Source organism: Epinephelus lanceolatus, chromosome 5 (assembly GCF_041903045.1).
Source record: "Epinephelus lanceolatus isolate andai-2023 chromosome 5, ASM4190304v1, whole genome shotgun sequence".
Classification (NCBI taxonomy): domain Eukaryota; kingdom Metazoa; phylum Chordata; class Actinopteri; order Perciformes; family Serranidae; genus Epinephelus; species Epinephelus lanceolatus.
In genome coordinates this window covers 29,050,667-29,071,045 of record NC_135738.1, presented here as the reverse complement: position 1 = coordinate 29,071,045, position 20,379 = coordinate 29,050,667, and the positions used below count along the sequence as shown (strand labels likewise).

Sequence of the window (20,379 nt, the reverse complement as noted above, 5' to 3'; positions counted from 1 at the left end):
CTTGAGGTATGGAGGACACAGGAAAAGTTTCATCTGCCCAGAAAAAGCAAAGCGGAACACTTGCCAGTGCACACCAGTTTATATAAGTGGCCTCATATGCCACCTTCTAACGTACTTAGGGTCAACTTGGGCCAAAGCACAGCTGCTTTTGGCAAGTTTCTGATGTTACAGTGTTACACAAGTCCATCACTTTGCTCAGTTTAGTGCAGAAGCCAATCCAAAGAGGTATTCTGACCACATGGCGGCATGGACTGGGAAAATGTACACATTCATGTTCCACATGCCTCACATTTACTGTAACACACGCACCAAACAGCCAGATTCTACAGCTGTTGCTTTATCCTTACATAGCAGTGTTTCATACATATATTCCTACAGCGTACACGGTACAACGTCTAACACCCATGATGTCTTGCACATGTTAAGGCTAAAGGCCGACACATTTACTCACTGATATTCAACTGATAAATGATAAGAATATAGGAGAGGCAGATAACAGGCTGTTCTTATCAGATGCTGCTGAGACATTCCTGGTTGAAATAATTAAATCACCAGAGGGCTGCATCTGTTTTTTTTCCATTTCCATTAACAACAGCATCTTTATTTACAGTGTTTATTTTGTGTTTTCTAAAACTGCTCAGAGCAACGGGTGAATTCCTGAGAGTTTCCCCACAATTTCCATCGACTGACAGGAAAAAGGAACACAATGAACAGTCTCTGAGTAAACACTTGATCTTGTCTTATAATGGCAAAGCTACCAGTAGATTCATCATCTGAATAAGCCGGCGACGCCGACAACAGAGTGACCTTTGTTGCTGAAGTAATGTAAAATTTAGAGACCAAATGATGGAGCCTTTGAAATTATTTACAGTACGATCTACAGATAGCTGTGTGTGTGTGTGTGTGTGTGTGTGTGTATGGGCTTTGTTAAACACTGAAAGACATAAAACACCAGATACTTGTAGGCACATAAGTTGAATAACCGTGTGCATCATACACGTAGTCATGGTTAATGGATGAATAAATAAAGATGAAGAGGTTAAACCAACAAACGACGACAAAAGAAGGGACTCTGAACAATACTTACTTTCAGTGTAACAGCAGCTGCCTTGATAATGAAATCATTAACAGACACTTTGATCTGTTCTGAAAAGACAAATGAGAAACAGACTGTGAGCAAATGGACATACGGGCATGATTGCTGTAAAACACCTGCTCTTTCTCAAATGTCACATGAGTGATACTACAAATTCCCTCAGTGGAAAAAAAACCACCCCTTATATCTCTTTTATCCTGCTGACCTACACTCCAGCTGATCAGAATCAGTCCCTCTCAGTCACTAGCATTTGCTCCGCTCCCCTCCCCGTGGTGTGTGACACCAGTGGGGCCGGGCGGGCTTGGCCTGGCATCGCTGCCAACTTGTACTAGTGTCCATTAGTGCAGTACCAGACAGTTATGAATGCTGTGAGCGGGATGATTAACGAGCTAACCGTGAAATCGTGCTGCTCCCGAACAATGAGAGTCCGCAAAAACAACCGGGGAGAGAATCCCTCGGTACACACACAACCTCGCTAATAGGTCTGGAATGGCCGTCCCATTTCCTCCATCGCAGAGACAGCACCCAGGGAGATTTACTGTTTGTGTGACAGCTGGGCAAAGTTAAGCTAAATAAAGCCAATTATGTGCTAGTGTGCTAAACTAAATGTTTAAAAATAGGAAACTGACGAAGCACTCTCGCTATATCAACAAAAAAAAAAGCCAAAAGCAAGCATAAGTTATATTTTATAGTTTGTGTGAAAGCCTTCATGCTGCTGTCTTGTCCAGGACTCCCTTGAAAAAGAGATTTTAAATCTTCCTGGTGAAAGAAAGCAAAATTCTAGGACTGCATAAAAAGCAGCCGTTAATGATTAATATTTTCTTGGCTGTGACTGTTGTGACACATGAACACTGTTCCCTTTCTCTACTTGTGGTGTAAACCTCCCTTCACCTTAAAACACACACACACACCCTGATGGCTGTTGCTCAAGAAGCTGCGGTTAGCTCAGTTACAGTTGCTAGGGAAGTCTGTGAGGCTGATAAAGTAAAAGAGCAGTTTTGCTAAACTTGCTGAGGACACTGCGAGGCCCTGCTTCTGCTTATTATTCGATCAGTCAAGCTCTCAATCCAAACAGTACCTGCCTTACTGATACTGTACGGATGGACTGAGCTATTTTCCACTGCCTTCCACTGCCCTCACACATATCCATTTCCTCCAGAGGCCTTTAATGCTTTTCCACAGTCTTTTAATGCTGTTCTTTATCTTGAATACTGTCATTATATAACACAGAGTGCACCAAAGAGCCGGCGCTCTAAAAGAAGCCATTTGAAACACTTCGAACTAGAGATGATTACTCTGGTAGAGTACTTTACTCAGCACAAAGGGACAACTATATGTATGAAACCTCACTGTTATGAATGAAAACAGCTTCCTTTTCTATCACAATTTGTCACTGATATTGCTTTCTGAAACGGTGCGAGTTATTTCAAGCTAGCAGACGCAGACATCCTGTTAGTCAAACAGGAGAAATTTTAGATTAGAGTTGTGTGTATGACTAACTGTCGCTGTCTTATCAGCTGTTCAATGTGATGTGCGAAGAAGATCTGATCAGTGTCAGATATGGATGTTTCCAAGATCCCATAACGTACCATTTGGCCCTCTGGAGGTGTTGCGCTTCTGGGTCTGAATCAACCACATTTATACCCTCTTCACGACCCACACAACATGTGAACTCCCACCCACAACATGCCTGGTTTGTCCTTAGACACATGGGGAGAGAGATTTGGCTTGAACCAGAGGTACATCACCACCCTGAGACGACATGTACCAGAGCTTTTTTCAATGCAACAGACTGTCCTCCTTGTCAAATGAGCAGTCATGTGAAAACCCTGAAATCCACATCTTCATGGAAGTCTCCTTCCAAATGTTACCGTCAGACATTCACTGAGGGACATGACACTAACATGTGCATGTAAAGAAACACACTCCAACAAAGTTGTGTATTGTTACCTTTGGCCAAATGTTTACGGAGGTTCATGACGGCAGCCATGTCACAGTCAACTGAGGCGTACGCGTGGGGGATGGTGGTCTTCGATTGCGTTAGTCTTTGAGCAATCACACGGCGGACATTTGTGGCTGGGATCTCTGTGAAAGTGCCCTGAGGATGACAAGTGGAGGGAAGGGGAGGTCAATAATTGAACAAGGAGAAGGAGGCATTTTGAGAGAGACAACAGGGACAAGAAATAGAATGATGGTCGGCTGCCATCAATCACTCGAAAAATGCATGTGGTTGACAATGTAAAGATGTTATTGACAAGTTTGTAACAATGAGTTAACGATTGGTCAGGAATGAACGATTGTGTAAAAAATGTGTGCATCAGGTTATTTGTAGACACAGTCTTTGACACCTATAGGTCATATCTTGCAGGATACACATTCATGAAGACTAAAATTGATAATGGTGCAAAAGAACAACAATGGAATATGAAAATTGAAATCAAATCTCTTGGTTACAATGCTTGTGGTATTCAAACAAAATAAATTATCGTTATCTAATATGTGACTACAGGACTGTAACTACAAAATCAGTGACCCTTTTCTATGTGACCACAGGCAAACAAATACATAAAGAAACAAGACTAGGAGAGTTACGATGCCAACTGCAGTCATGGAATACTATTAGGTGATCATTCATCAATCCAATTAGGCTTTAACAAAAGATGGGTCATTAAGTGTCTGTGGCTAATAATATCTAGTAGTTTCTTAGCACCACCACAAAACAGACTATAGCCCTGTTTCCCCTGAGCAGTACATTTTTTTCAGTTTCCACTGTGAAAAATTGTGGATGGTACCAATGGAACCGTTATGGACCTTCCCCATTTTCGGTCACCCTTCTGTTGGGGTACCTAGCACACGGATCTGGTACTAAAAGGTGGAGCTGTGAACACTGCAGTCCATTGACTGGACAATAGTGGACAGTCACTCTACTCAGAGCCAAGTTGTGGCTGGTTTTGAGGTTTATGTCGGCACTGTTCACAACTTGGAAAGTTAGTTAGACTGTATTAGTAGACTGTAGCTATAAAATGAAAGGATGTTTTGCTGGCTCTCGCAGCAGCTGTAGGCGTAGAGGAAAAATGACATAATTCACTGGGCTGACTGCAACTTTTAAGGTGGGACGTTAACTTGAAATGTTACTCAATGCATGAGTTGACGACTTGAATCCATATCCCAATCCTGACTCAGAGAAAAAAAAGCGTTGTGGAGTGTTGTTCCTGTGGGCTCCGGCAACACTAAACCCCTGAGCTTGCCTGAGAAGGACTAAATGCACAAACCCGCTATTTTTTAACATCTAATCAAGAGAGACTCTCACTGCACCCTGTTTTATTTTATTCAGAAAATGTCAGCGTGCAACCCCGTTCTGTGGACGATAAACAAGGTGCGGACTTCCATCTGTGTCACCGGTATGGATGGAGCAGTGAGTGACAACAACCCTGCCCACATACTGTTTGCGGTGGAGACGCTAGGGTTTAGGTACCATGTCTGAAGGGTTACGTTTGGTTCCAGGTACCATACCGAAAGTGTTTGGTGGAAACAGGGCTAATGTGTATACTGAATGTCTGCAGTGTTGCATTAACAGCACAATAGAGGGTCTGCGTCAGTCCCCAGCAGTAAACAGGAGGGCTGGAAGGTAAGCCTACCATCCTCCTACTGCCAACACTGGTTAAAACTGAAACTAAGAGGACACTTAAAACTTTACCTGCAGTGCTGCAGCTCAAGTTAACTTGAATACAATGTTTTGGACTGGACTGGAGTGTGTAACAAGAGATTGGAGCTCTCGCGGACATGAGTGGATGGCAACATTTACATCATGTGGATGAAAGCAGGCCCTTGCAGGCCCTACATGGTTGTTAAAACTATGAATTGGCCTTAAGTGTGTCTGTGAGAAAGAAAGATATGGTGTGAGGAGTGCTCACCGGTGCCCCTGGTTTCCCTGGTACAGAGAGAGGAGGTATGTTGGGTCTGCTGCCTGGAGGCGGAGGTATAGCTGCTGGAGTGGGGACAGGACTCGGGGCAGGTGGGGCAGCCATGGCTGGGGTTGCTTTGGGGGCAGGAGACTTCTTCAGGAGATTCAGTGCATCTCTGTTAAAGTAGAAACAGACAAAAATAGATATACCTAAGTAATGTTTTATACAATCATTTTGATATTTGTGTACAATAAGATGTTGTTGTAATGTTGTTATTCTCTGACACAAGACTGACTAGAAACCTGAACATAACTGCCCACTTTCTGGTTACCCGTCTGCATTGGTGATGACCATATGGTAATTCCTGTGTAAATGTACATTTAGGTTGGCATGCTTTACACACTGTTTTATTCCTCAGTACACAGGAGTAACTGTCGAGCTACCCTTGTTAGTAAGCCGCTTGCTTTTCTATTATGGAAATAAAGGGGGAGGAGGAGGAAATAAAGGGGCAACAAGCTGTAAATCAAGCACCATGGCAGTCAACACACACTGACAAGCTTCAACACTCAACACGCTGGGGCATTGGCTCCGAACATTATGTCTGGATGAGATTAAATATTCAAGATGTTAACACATGTTCATTCACAAACATTTACATAGGAACAAATAGCTTCCTGCTTCTTGCCAAATATCTTGCAGCCTGCAATGATGCTTTTGTGCCAATTTTATTTGGGTCCATCGTTATTGAAGTGCACATGTGAACTCCCAGTTTGCCCCTGGTGCACAGATGAACTATGCTTCTTCAAGCCCCTGGCAATTTTTTTCATCCTATTTTTCTTTATTTCTGAAATGTATTAATGATGGCCTGATTTTTACTGTGAAAAACTAAATCACACAGAATTTCCTTCCACATTAAAAAAAATTGCTTAAACCATTATTAATGAAATTATACTGGCATAGCTTATTAGTACAATAATATATTATTCACCCACGCTCCCACGTGGCGAGCTTGTATGTAGCACTCTGCTAGTTCTATCTGGTTTGTATTTGTGTCAGGCTTGTAAAGAAAGGTAACTTTCGGTCATCCTCCGGTGGATGGGCGTCCTGAGAATCATTTGCCAGTCACAAACAAACCCCATCAGGATAAGGCCAGGCGGGATCAGGTGTCAGCTGCAGCAAGGGACAAGGTTATTCAAAACCTTGGCTTCATTATCTTTCCCACTGGCATTCCTACTATTCAAGCAGCATCTTTTTCCTCAGGCACTACAATAAAATAGCACAGATTAATTATTCTTTTTGCAGACATATAGTGTTTTGCCGCATCATTAAAAGACAAACTTCTCAGATGAGGGTGAATTCCTCACTCACACATCATCCCACAGCCAGCTTTGAGGGATTCAAGCTTTGAGAAGCCAGAATCATAACTCTTTTATTAGAAGTAAATCAGTTTCCTTTTAGTGAGAGGGAACATTTGTCTGAATAAGGTCTCTTCCATTACTATATTTTCCACATACTGTATATTTCTAATGCATCAAATTACTGCTGTTTCATAAAGGTAGTGGAGGAAGAGACAATATGGACCAGGTCACAATGCTGACAGAGGAAATTGAAAGGTAAAGAAGGAGGGAATCATAATGTACTGAAAGATCTGCCCTGGATTTTTTTTTTTCAAACCATTAATTTTGTTCTTAGCAGCATAAGAGGCAGGTATCAGGTGCACCTGCTTGAAGCACTCTGGCTCCAGTTCAGTGCACTGGAGTCCACCTACCCACACACATCCAGCTTTTTGTCTGGACCAGCTGCCTCTGACCTAAACGTGTAGCCGGGAACAGTCTGGGCCCCGCAGCTATATTCTCCATGTCCCTCTCCAAGCTGTATCTTTTTTTATTTCCCCTAGCACACTAGCTCCTCCCTCTCTCCCTCGCTGGTGGGAGTATTTGTTTGTGGAGGAACTGAGACAACTTGGAAATCCCCCAGCTAACCTGAGAAGACCACATTGACGTTAAACGATTACAGACCACAATATGAAAAAAAAAAAAAAAATTCCAGCCAAGAGGTTTAATGTGACGTAGTATTTAAACACAGGAAGATTATAAAAATGAACAACATTACAAGTAAAAAAAAAAGTAAACTGAGCTGAGTTAGTTTTGCAAAACCTTCTATATTTTTCAGTGAAGGATGTATTAGAAAAATCCCCCCCAAAAAATCAAGAGTAAGTCAAGTCAACAGCAGCCTACAGTGGACACTTGACGATGACGCCATAGATACCGTTTGTGTAGCTGGTTGGCATGTGGTTTTCACACTGACCATTTACACCCCTACTGACAGCCAAGGCAAAGGAGCCTCTGAAAGAAAGACTGGGAGAGGGTGAGTAGAATATTAAAAAGGGAGCGAAGCAGCACAAACACACACACACACACAAACACACAAAGCACACACATGAATAAACTTTGTCTTCTACTGCCACCTAGGACAGGTGAAGATGGGAGAAAGGGTGCTGTTGTCATGGGAGCAGCTCCACTGGACTGGTGTGTGGTCGGCCTTTTTAATCACATGAAAACATATCTAATGTAAGAAGAATCTTAAATGGAAATTCAGGCAATTTGAACAGGCAATTATAGCTGAAATTGAGTCCAGTGTAAAAGAGGACACTGCTGTTGTCTGATTGGTCTTCTTCAAAGAACATTAAGAGAAGATGGTGACTTGAGTAAAAGAAACAGAGAAGAACCAACGATAATGGAAAAATGGGTCCAAATCATCACTGTACCCATGAGGACGTTGGCACAAACAGTGGAATAGTTTTGCAGTCAAACAATGGGATACAATATGACAAACTCACCACTATAAGACAGTAACATTCCTTTTTAACAGCATTAGGTGTAAGTCAAAATGGTTCCATAATGCTTAACCTGTAACTTTCTATATGTATGTATGGGATTTACGTAGGTTCTTTGTGTAATCTGACTGAGTGAAGAGTTTGAAATTTTAACTGCGGCTGAAGGGCAGCTCTGGCGCTGTACATGCCAGAGAGTCAGGGATCACGAAAACCTGTCTTTAGTAATGAATACCTCTGATGGTCAAGGTCAAACGAAACTACTCTTTTGAGCCAGCCCATATAGCTATTAAACCCTTTTTGTGAGTTTTCATTATAAACTTAACAGGAAGCAGCACTTAAACACATATATTCATGTTAGATATGGTGCATGGGAAGCTTCAAATAGATATGCAAGCACTGAATATTTACTTTTAAGATAGACTTAATTATTTTAAAATAACAAGCACAGCCACAAAACAACCCTTACTACTGATAACAAGGTGAATAACCTACATTGGCAGCTTACAAGCATCCCTTGTTGAAATTTCAAAATGCTAAGCCTGCTTTAACTAATGTAATATGCCATGTTTAATAAGTAAACCGTAACGAATGTATACAGCTCCATAGCAGTGAAACATTAGTTGTTTATAAAGTAATAGCGTTTTACATTGAATTAAATACACATGGATTTTCTTAACTGTCATCCTTTCCACATAAAGGGCTGCATTTCACCTGCACTTACACGCTACAGTTATTTCATCTGTAGGAACAAACTAGTGGTATGGCCTACAGTGAGATAAAAATCACTGAAACCTTTACCCACCACTGTGCCCTTGGCTTACTTTGCTATTTAAGACAGTGATGAAAGATAAGGTGAGTAAACAGTAGTAAGAGTTTCTTTGTGCCCAATCTGTATTTAAAGCTCACTGTGGATTATGTAACATGCTATGATCTCATCCCTGGGTAGCGTGACCTCTTGTTATTCATGCCCACTATAGAGGGGCCCCTCTAGAGCAGAGGGTGGAACGGGAGGGGTACCTTTCCCTGGCTTCAGCCTTATCTGATGCACCGAAGGACAATGGAAGGGAAATCGGGTCTGTCCTGCCCTCTTCTTGAAGGAGCTAAGCTTATGTGAAACTATTCTGACCGAGGAGATTTGGTTTCCAACATGGCTCACAACAGCTCATACTTCTATACCTCTATAGTTGGATCTTAGTGAACGTTTTAAAGGATGTTTCCTTTATGCAATTATATTGGGTACCCTACATATTGGCAGGTTTTCCCAATTATTAAACATTTGTATCCATCAGCGTCCATTCCTGAAGTTATGTATTCATTTAACACCCTAACATTCACTGTTTTTTCCAAGCAGAAAAGCCACATGAAAAAAGAGCAGTAATATACCTTTCATTCCCATGATAGACAGTACCTTTAAAGCAAACTATTTTTTTTACTGTGGCTTGGCCAGCAAACTGAAACTGAAACAGCATATCATTCAGGCACTAATTTTTGGTAAACCTCTCGGCACTGGAGTCTTTCATCTCCTGCAGAACGTTCCTCTGCTTTCTTTCAGCATCAGCCTTCCTTTCTGAAGATTTCCTGTGCTCATTAGCTAGCCTAGGTGTCAGTAAGTGTATTGGCGAGCCATTCATGCAAATCTCGAGTCCAACAAATGGCTTGAAGAGCGGTAACTGAGCGAGCGTGCCAGATCAAATAATTGGGATAAAATCAAAACCGCATTACTAATTCAGCAATTTAAACTTCAAAACCTGGAAATCATGTTGACACGCGTACGGCAAAGAGCATCTTCATGTTCATTAACCTTGACAAGTACTTACAGCTTTATGCCAAAAGAACAAGAGACGAAAAAGAAGCCTTTTCTCATCTGTGTTTCCTGACGGTTATTTAAAACTTTGCATCTTAAGAGTTGATGTGTCATTTTCAGCTGGCAGACTTAGGAGAAACAACACGACTGGCTAAATACGGGTGCATATGAGACACTCTCTCAGCTGTTAACACACTCGTTATTGGGACTGACGAGACGGGTGTTTGTAAACATATAAATCATAGTGGTTATATTATAGATCCTGATTTAAATGAGCCATTCTTTGCCACACTGACAACAAGGTATGGACAAACAGAACAGGCCTTGAATTTCTATGAGTTATCATGCTTTACTGGTTTATGAAGCTGTCTAAGACACATATCCCAGAAAACATATGCTCTGCGTTTCTATGGTCACCAGTCAGTCCTGGATACTGGGTTGCTATGGCGACCGAAGTTGCTTAATGAGATTCCCCTGCAGGGTGTTAGGTGGGTAACAAGAGCATTCAATCAGGTCCCTACTGACAGCAGGTAACCATTAGAGCTGTGTGTGCATGTGTGTGTGTGTGCAGTTTTTTTGTAGTGTGAATTCACTACATAACAGGATTAAAGCGAAATCCTAACCACCTCTTAGTCAGTTTTCACTTGTCTAGTCCCTCCCGCATTTTTCATTTTCAGTCACACTGCCCACACTGTGGCTATAACCTGCCTCGCTCTGAGTGACACCTCTTATCTCCAGAGATAACGCGGTGTTATGATGGCCACAAGGGGACCCTTCCAATCTGTGACCTTAGGTCTGATGCAATGCCAAACAAGCATCTACAGCTGACTTATCACTTCTCCTCACCCGTCCCACCCCCACAGGAAGGAACTCGGCGATAAACTGATAAGGTTTAAGTACTTACTGTGGTTAATAACTGTGTGTTCATGATGATGTGAATACGTTTATAGTAGTTTTATAATCATTACAGCTTCCGCCCCACATCAATTTTCTATCATGAAGAAGTCAAACAGTTTAGCTCTTTACGACCTCACACTGACCGTTTGTTATGTAATCAGGGAGGTTCTGTATCATTCATTAGGAAGGCCTTAACGGGCCTTAGAGCTAACCCATTCACCCATACTCACTCCTTGGTGATAAGTCCTCTTGGTCCAGTGGGTGTGGCCAATTTGGGGTCTACACCATGGGTGTCCAGGATGTGTCTTGCTGCTGGACTCAGACGTAACCTGGACAACGAAGAGAGAGAGAGAAAGACAGTTTTAGAACAGCTGAAGTTTCAACCCTTATACATTTGATTTAAAGAACCAAGATTAATCCTGTTTGTTTTAATTATTGAAAATGTTAAACCCTATTTTTTATTCATTTAAGTGTTTAAGTCCATCGGGGAAGAATGGACACACAATAAACCAATGCCATGTCTCAAATCACATACTTAGTACTTAGTGTGTTGATTCTGATAGGGTGGTGTTGTCTCAAATCAAACATGGCCATTGCGTAAAAGATCTGGCACCTTTTAACTCATGATTGTCTCTTGCCAAAACGTACTCATGCTATATGTTTGTTTGCTCACTTTACATGTTCTGTATTAATTTAATTATTGTATTACAAATGAATGTGCTTTCAAAGTACGTTTCTATATCTATGAATGTCTGTGGCTGATGCTTGCTGGCTCTATCATCAGCTGAATTGATGATAGCTGCTGTATTTTGCAAATATTTACAGCCTGTCAAGCATCTGACCAGAAAATCTGATACTACAATCTTCTACAGTGAAGAATTTAACATGCATACACACCAAATGTAACCTGCGGCCAAAGATCGTATAGCTCATGCCACAATCCATGTAACGTCAATGCCTGATGATAAGCTAATATTAGCATCTGTGTCAGTGTAATAGTACCAGATTAGTACAGAATTAACCCAACAAACAAACTGATGGCTTATATCAGTTTAATGGCAATGAAAAATACACATGCATATTTGGACATGGCTTTGGTGTAAGCAGTGGATGTCGGCTGACATTTCACAAGTTTGAAATGCGTTTGAGGTCTCGTACCTTCCGCTACGTAGGTAACATGTTGAGCATTCAGGGTGAGAAGTGTCCAACTTTCCACGCTCAACTTTTTGATCGTTATTAGTGCACCATGCTTCTCAATGTGAACACACCCCTGCACTCAAAATATCAAGTATAAGTACAGAAATACCCGATTCGAGACACAGCACAAGTCCTGGTCAAGCAAAGCGTTATTTGAAGCATCCCCGTCTTGCTTTAAAGTATCCTGGCACTGACCCTATATTTATAAAACATGGGAAAGGACCTCATGCTTACTTCAGATGCCATCTTTTTCACAGTTTTAGTTCTACTTGACCTGACCGCCTAAATATAGCCTGCGCCTGTATCTATCGCCTGATCATCATGCTTGCTGCACAAGGAATCCACCGCTCATCTTTCACCCCTGTCAGGCTGATGCAGCCAAGGCACAAATCTGAAAATGTGGACTGGCTCAGCGTAAAATGTTTGCATAACAAACAGCGCCTGTTTGTTCTGTGGCAGCTCTTTTGCTTTTACGCAAGATCATTTATTGTGTAAACAATGCTGGTGGGATCCAACACATTTGGGAATGTGAACAGAGAGGGATCATCGGGTCCAACGTGCTGAAAGGTGGTAGATACTGTAAGACCTGAAACCAGCATGGCTGCATACTGAACAAAGGAGGATGAGCTTTAGTTCACATTAAGTTCATCAGGGGGTAAACAAATATAACAAACAGGAAGGCTACATTTTAAGTTTAAATGTCAACACAACTGCTGATGCCCAAAAGATGTGACCCTCCATTATGGCCACATTAGGCAGGGAGGCGAGTGCAAAGACCTGTAATCAGTCTAGAGGTGTTATTCATTTGATTAATCTATACGGTGTGTTATTTCAGCAGCTGAAAACAAGTAAAGTGACACTCACGGTCCTGACGTGGCTGGTTTTGGGGGAGGAGCTGGAGAAGGAGCAGGCGCAGGAGGGGGCACAACTGGGGCAGCGGCTGCTTCTGTAGCAGGTGGAGCCGCAGATGGAGCTGCAGCAGATGGAGCTGCAGCATCTGGAGGGGGGATCTCAACCTGCTTCCAGTCCTGCCCTTCCTCCACCATGAGGGCAATGAGAGTGCCCAGGCGCACGTTGCGACTTCCCTCCTCCATCTGTAAAGAGGGTGAGAGAGGCACGTTACAGTAAGGGGAGAAGTTCATTAGCAAAACTGGTTCAGTCACTTCAGCTCGGCTGAGTTTGCTGGAATAAAGGGAAAGGTCTCTTGAACAATTTTGAAGTAAAGATTAAAAAAAACAGCAGTCTTTGAACAGATAAATATTTTGACAACCATTATTAGGGGACCTTTTCAAAACAAAAAAAAGAAGCACAATTCGCATCTCTTTCCATCGTCCATTTTCTCGCTCTATTAACTTCGCAAATCATACAAAAACCCAGCTGTGCAGGAATAGGCTCTTGGAGTGCCATGGATGCGTATTCATGCTGTTCAAAGCTGTCAACTATTGATTCATTATCTTGTTCCAGAGTAATCCAAATCCACTGCGAGGCTAATGCTACTCTCCCCAAGCTGTGCAAGGTGTTGTTCTTCAGTCAATATTGATCAGTTTAAATGAAAGGCCAGGCACAATACACAGGGCTGGGCTGCTGCACTTCATCTCTTTTCAAAAGGTATCCACTTAGAGAGCTGCCTCTTTAACGTGTGGCTCGATACAAGGAGAGAAGAAGAAGAAGAGGAAGAAGAAGGAGGGAGGGAGGAACGGCTAACAAATGAACAAAACTGTGCTGTTGTATTCAATCATCCTGATCAGCCAAGAGATAATCTGCAAATTCTAACAACTAAGCAAATGAAAAAATAAGGTATCATTTCACAGTAAAATGGTACAAATCGAAAGCACTGTGGTATGTCTACAGTTATCGACACACTCCACCCCAACCCCCTCCCTCTAGCAGGCTTGCAAAATCAAAAACAGCACTCCAATAACCAAACCCACCTAACTGGAAAGAGCAGAATATATGAACACCTGTGCTCACTGGTAGAAAGAGCTGCACTTCATGTTTTTTCAGGGCTACTTCAATGTACACCTACTACTTTTGTAATGGTCGTCAGCACAAAGCTACACTAACCTATATGTACAATTGTTGGCAACACAAAACGACTAGGCCCCGGGTTGTAAAACATAGGAATGACCAAAGTGTGACCCTTAGACAATAGGTCTGATGTGTGATTAACACAGAACTGCTATAGGAGGTGATGGATGAGGGCAAATGTAGGGCCTCTCTGGGAAATCCAGACTCCTGTAAATTTCCACAGAGATCCTTCTTGGAAGTCCCAAAGGGGTTTTTCCACATGATAGAGACTAGAGACGCAATATATTACGCACAATAGCTGTGGTATCATGACACAAGCAGCGCTGTGACATGTGATAGGCTGTTATGACAGCCATTAATATATCTGTGTGAAACTGAAGAGGAAAACATAGCCCTGCAGAGACCAAAAGATAGGATCCGTGATATACAACATTTATTTATTGTAAAATAAAGTGCTTCAACACACACATACCAGCATGTGCACGTGTCATTTAGTAGCCAAAAATTAGGAAATGGTCTGACTGCTACTAAGCCAAATAATTCCAGTACATAGAGGATAGTCATAAGCAAATGTGACATGATTCCGGCACCAGTTTATCAACAAAATTTGACAAATAAAATAGCACATTATACAGAATACAGGAATTAATTTGGACAACTGGATTGAATAGATTTGCAACTATCCAAAATATGTTTGTAAAATCTATGAGTAAATACATTTACAAGTACAGGATGACTGGCAGCTTAATAAAATGGTGCACCACACAATTACTTGTTCGCTTGTGATTAAATGCTGTTTTGCAGCTGACTCTCTGTCCTAAGCTCCACCCACAACCTCTCAGGTTGACAATTTATTCGGAGTGTTTGACCCTGAGGGAAATGCTGTCAAATATTTATTCCACTGGTATCATATTCTAGATCAGAGTAAATTTAGACAGTGTGATGAGATGTATACTCATCACAAAACATGGACATGCAGTTTACAAGTCATATGTTGAGGACCAGTCAGCATTACACTTAATTAGACATTAGAAAACAGTTCCAATGAAGTGTAATAATATAGGTCCATTTCTCACTAAAGAGGAAGTTTTTAAAAAAAACATGACAACATACAGTATACGCAACATTTTAAACACAACTGCATCAGAGAGACCAAGAGCTGTTTCATGGCACACCTCACTGCCACCTTAGCACTTTCTCACAGTAAAAACACATGCACTGTAAACAGCAGTTGCATAAACAGATGATTTGGACGCTGTAGTGGTGTGGGGCTCAACACTGCCATCAAATGGCTATAGAACACACTGAAACCTATGGAATTTATAAATGATGCTCACACCTCAGCTTCTGCAATGGTTTCAACATTCTGGGGCGAATTCACAGAGAATGGCACCATGAACTGTGCATCATGTGCAACAGCTATCTGCCCTGTATCATGGTCCCAATTACAAAAGATACTGCCTTAATGATACTACAGCACAAGCAGGAGTGCAATTTGCCCCTCTTTTTGCGTCTGATTGCAATTATTCACGTGGCGAGGTATAAATGTTGCATTTACACCGAGAACACAGAGTGAAAAGGTTCCCTTGAAACCTTTTCACAAGCCCAGATTCCCAACAGTAATCACTGTCATCAGGCTCCATCAGGCCACCTGTGCATAGTTAGACAGAGGGTGAAGCCATCAATTAGTTAGCTTCACTCTACTTTAATCCATTAAATGTCAAATTAAAAAGGGTTACATTAACCAGGTTTATGTGCTTGTTTTTGCAGTGTGTATTAACCTTGGTAATGTATTGTAATAATGATTTTCCTTCTTTTTAACAGTGTTATTGTGGGCGCTGGCAGAAGAGTATATAAATAATTGCTCACCTTAATATTGTTGGCATTTACATGTTTTCTATTTTCCTGTTAAAATCAGGTTTCTGTATAATTTCCCCTCTCTGCCTCCATGCAGTGGTTTAGCACAATTAGGTAACCCTCATACAGTGGGTTAGTTCAGTTAGGGTGGGGCCATGAAGGGTTATATAAAGCCACTTGGGCACAGACTGAAGGGGAGTTGTCAGTGGCAGCTTGCGGTTAGGCTGTGTTATTCCAGTTATTTTTCATCTTCTTTGCTCTTTGTTAATTTCCCCATACTTTTGTTCCTCTCCTCTCTTTCATTGTGATTTTTGTTTAATAAAACCCACATTTTTCTGCATGGACTTCAGCCTCCTGAGCCGTTCTTCAATGCAACATCTTTTTTCATTTACCTCCAGTGCCAGCCAGCCTCACTAAAACCCCTCATTTGTGTAGAAATACTCCCAGTAATGCCTCACACAGTAGGCACAACAATGGCAGAGAGAAAAAGAAAAACTGAAATTTTCAGTCCCCAAGCTACGGTTCCTGACCAACAAGGTGCAGAGGCATTCCTCAAAACTTCAGCCAAGGAATTCAAGTGTGACACCACTTATAAATACGGTTCAGTTACCACCACAACTCTCTAAAGAGATGCTAATAATATCACTGTAACTGCGTGTGGCTATTGGCGTTGATCCTTGTTAACTGCCTTGTTTTTGCAGTGATGCTCATTTGTATAAAAACGGGCCAATTCTGCGCCAGTATTACCGAATTTAAACACGTGCAAATAGCACATGAGCATCAAGACACTATATGCTTGCCAGCACAGTCGGGGGTACATTTCACCCTTTGCAAGTGCTTTGGGAATTACATTGTTTCTTTTTATCTTATTTGTGCAGGTTTAGCAGCCCCAAAGGCTGTGCAATGCCCCCAGCTGGACCAGGATCTCAAGGTGCAGCCTGGGGGAGGAAGAGGTCAGGTTTGGTGATCTCAGAATTGCATCTCTGCTTTTTGCAGATGATGTGGTTCTATTAGCTTCATCACACCATGACCCCCAGCATGCACTGGGGCGGTTTGCAGCCGAGTGTAAAGCAGTTGGGATGAGAGTCAGCACATCTAAGTCTGAGGCCATGGTGCTCTGCTGGAAAACGGTGGATTGCCCCCTCTGGTTTAGGAGTGAGTTATTGCCCCAAGTGAAGGAGTTCAAGTATGTCAGGGTCTTGTACAGGAGTGAGGGTAGAATAGAGCAAGAGATGGATTGACGGTTTTGCAGGTGCTGCATAGGACCATCATGGTGAAGAGGGAGCTGAGCCGGAAGGCAAAGCTTTCAATCTACTGGTCCATCTACGTCCCAACCCTCACCTACAGTCATGAGCTCTAGGTAATGACAGAATGAGGTTGTGGATACAAGCAACTGAAATAAATTTTCTCATAAGGGTGGCTGGGCTCAGCCTCAGAGATAGTGTAAGGACCTCGGACATCTGGAGGGAGCTCGGAGTAGAGCTGCTGCTCTTTCGAAAGGGGTCAGTTGAGGTGGTTCTGGCATCTGATCAGGATGTCTCCTGGGCACCTCCCGTTAAACGTGTTCCAGGCATGTCCAACTGGTAGGAGGCCCCGGGCAGACCCAGAACATGGTGGAGGTATGACACATCTTGTCTGGCCTGGGGACGCCTCAGGTTACCCCAGGAGGAGCTGGAAAGCGTTGCTGGGGAGAGGGGCATCTGGAATACTTTGCTCAGCCTGCTGCCCCATGACCCGGCTTCGGATAAGTGGTTGAAAATTGATTGATCAATGGATTGCGAGCATGTCAAATCAGAAGAAACATTTAATCTAGAGCATGAAAAATCGTTTCTTTTATCACAGGGACCCAAGGCTTAACCACATACCTTGGGCCAGATACAATTTTTCGGTGGTAAAGTGGTTAATATTGACTGAGTATAGTCAGATTATTAACTAAAAAGTAGGTTACATAGTGCATTTTGTGCTATTTTGCAAAAAAAAAAAAAAAAAAGCTCATGTAGTTAATAACATTTTTTACGTGAATGGTAGACAATTTCAGAATCAGATAATTTGGTAATGCGTGATCTTTGATATTCATGTTGTGGCCCTCCTTTCTGTGATGCGTGACGAAAATGGGCTTAGCGTGCTGGCCTGATCCAGTCTTCGACCTTTCCTATGGCAACATCCTCACTGTGAAAAGTCTAACAGATCTCAAAAAGGGCTCTTCAGGGACCTCTCCAAAGCCCATCAGCTACACTAATGATATTACAAAGTCAGACTGGACCATTTACGAGGTTTAACCTACTTATCTCCAAACTGTTATCTTACAGCCATACAAGCCCCCTGAGACTCTAAACAGCTCATTAACAATAAGCTCGACCTGGACAATTATCAACATCCCTTTTTACTTTCATTAATTAAGATTGTTTGCTGATGTAACTGTACAGCTTGTGATGCAGATTCCATAAAACATGATTATTCCAGGGTTGTAAGCGAGTTGTCACAGGGGTGTTAGATCTAACAGTGTACAGTCGAATGCACAAACCAGCCCCTTATTGTATAGTGTTGCACTAGGTGTTAGCCTAAAAATGAACAGAGAAACAGAGACAGATCTTGTTGAGGGAGTGAGCAGGGGTTTGTCTCTGATCAATAGAGCATGACAGATATCGCACAAAGAGGATTGCAGCCCCGTCCTTCGTCTTAGCAGTAACAGTCTGCCAGTCCAATGTAATATCACACAGAAGAAAAAAAACACACAATTCAAGCTGCAAATCAGGAGTCATGTCATTTCTTCTGCACATCATGTTTGTTTAGTTTTCTAACCATATACCCACAGCATTACATTCTGGGTTTGAACTTTCAAGTAACCTTTATCACAGGTAATTTTCCCTTTTCTAGTCCATATTTCCAATTGCACTCCACTCTCTGTTTTCTCTTTAGTGTGTCACCTCAATCCCAGCCACTTTCCCCAGTGCACTGCTGGCCCTTCTTGAAGGAAAATATGAACTAATTGAATTCAGCCTTTTTGCTACTCTCATTTTGAAACTCTGGAGCAGACAAAAGACACAGACTTTTCCCCCATTTTGACCTGAGAATGGTGCACAGTTACAAAGTGATTTATACTACCATTGATTCAGAGGACACATAGCTGTTTAAATTGATCCCTTTCGTGACAGGATGTGGAGATGAAGAGAGGAGGGGAAAGGGAGTGATATATAGGAAAGTGAGTGGTTAGCAGTGCAGAATGTGTTGGGGTATCTTTGTCAATTTATCCATCTTTTCACATATCTATCAATCAGTCCTTTCTGCCATGTATTTCATTATATCAATCGCCAACATTCATCAACCTTCTGATGTAGCCAGAACTCCTACTGCACAGCCAGTCTTAGGGATCAGGTGCTAGTTGGCTGCAGGAACATCTCGGATGAAATCATCAACATAAACCACCGCACACAGAACTGAATTACTGTGATTTTATTGGTGGTATATGGTTTATGTTGATGATTTTATCTACTTATTTACCCATCGATACATTTCTAGACCAGTATTCCCCATTTAAAGCTCAGTAATCTTTCATCACATCTACACACAGAGCAGCTATAACATGTATCTGCAAACGCATACAAGTCACTTCCTACAAGCCATGATTGATTGCACCCAGGGCTGATTTTCAGATTGAAGCCCTCGGGTCAGGGTGGAGCAAGGCAGTAAGAGTATGATGAGATACAGTAATCTGTGTTCATGGTGCTGGTGCTCCTACCCCCAACATCCCCATCCCAATATACGCTGAATCTTTCCCCTGCTCTTTCACCCATCAAGAGCCATGGCTGGAAATTGGTAGGGGGGCCATAGCGGTGCTTGACCCCATAAATAACCCCTGTGGAGCGCAGGAGGTACCACGTCTACTGCAGCCTGTCCAGGCATTTGGCCACAGGCAGGTAATTATGGTTGCCTCTAAATTAGAAACCGAGTGGGTGCTTGGCGAGCCCCAATTACACCAGTAAGGGCGGATACACTCTGACCCAGACAAAGTGGATGCCACATTGTCAACGCCATGTAAGAATGCACAAATCTCTGAAATACTGCCACTAGCTGCTGTTTTTATTAACTATACACATAGAGGGAGAGACAGAGAGAGAGAGCTAGGGGGCTTATCTAATGCAGACCATCTTTCTCTGCCAGCTTCAGCTTTAAAGCCCCTACCCCCAATTCTTGGGTGGTTGCTATGGAAACTACCTCATCCCCTCAGTGGCAAAGACAAAGATGGAGTGAGGGAATGTGGAAGAATGTAAGCAAGTGAAATAAAAGGAGCTATAATCCTATAATTTATAATTGACACTCGTCCCTGGGATAATTAATTGATTAATTTAGCCGTTGCTATGTTTGTGCATGTACACAAGAAATGAGTGTGTATTGTTCATGAACAACGCATCTGTGTGCTCATTTGTGATGTGCATCTGCTGGTGCAGACTGGCAGCGTATTTGTTGTTTTTTTTGGGGTTTTTTTTGGTTAAGGTTGCACAAACAGACACATCAGCTAATTAAACCCTGCTCCACTCGGGCGTCGCCACAACGTGAGCAAAATTACATGGCAAGGGAGCAGGTTGGGTTATTAGATGAGGCACTCTCTGTGACATGGAGCAGGTTTATGTTTTGTATGCATGCTCAGGAACAAACACAGCAATACCTCACTGCGGTCCCGTCAGTTTTTAAAATAGGGAAGCTAAAAAAAGTGAACTTAGATCTTGCTTAAACCACTAGGAAATCCTCCTCCTCCCTC

General features: G+C 42.3%; 1 protein-coding gene across 1 annotated transcript in view; it reads right to left on the bottom strand.

Moving 5' to 3' along the window:
• pdhx (pyruvate dehydrogenase complex component X) overlaps nt 1–20,379 on the bottom strand; it is a 45,168-nt gene that overhangs the window by 9,880 nt on the left and 14,909 nt on the right. The window contains exons 4-8 of the mRNA XM_033634062.2: nt 12,600–12,829; nt 10,769–10,867; nt 5,011–5,176; nt 3,047–3,194; nt 1,088–1,146 (exon numbers count right to left, since the gene is read on the bottom strand). Coding sequence (XP_033489953.1) covers nt 1,088–1,146; nt 3,047–3,194; nt 5,011–5,176; nt 10,769–10,867; nt 12,600–12,829 — 702 coding nt within the window. The remainder of the gene's footprint in view (nt 1–1,087; nt 1,147–3,046; nt 3,195–5,010; nt 5,177–10,768; nt 10,868–12,599; nt 12,830–20,379) is intronic.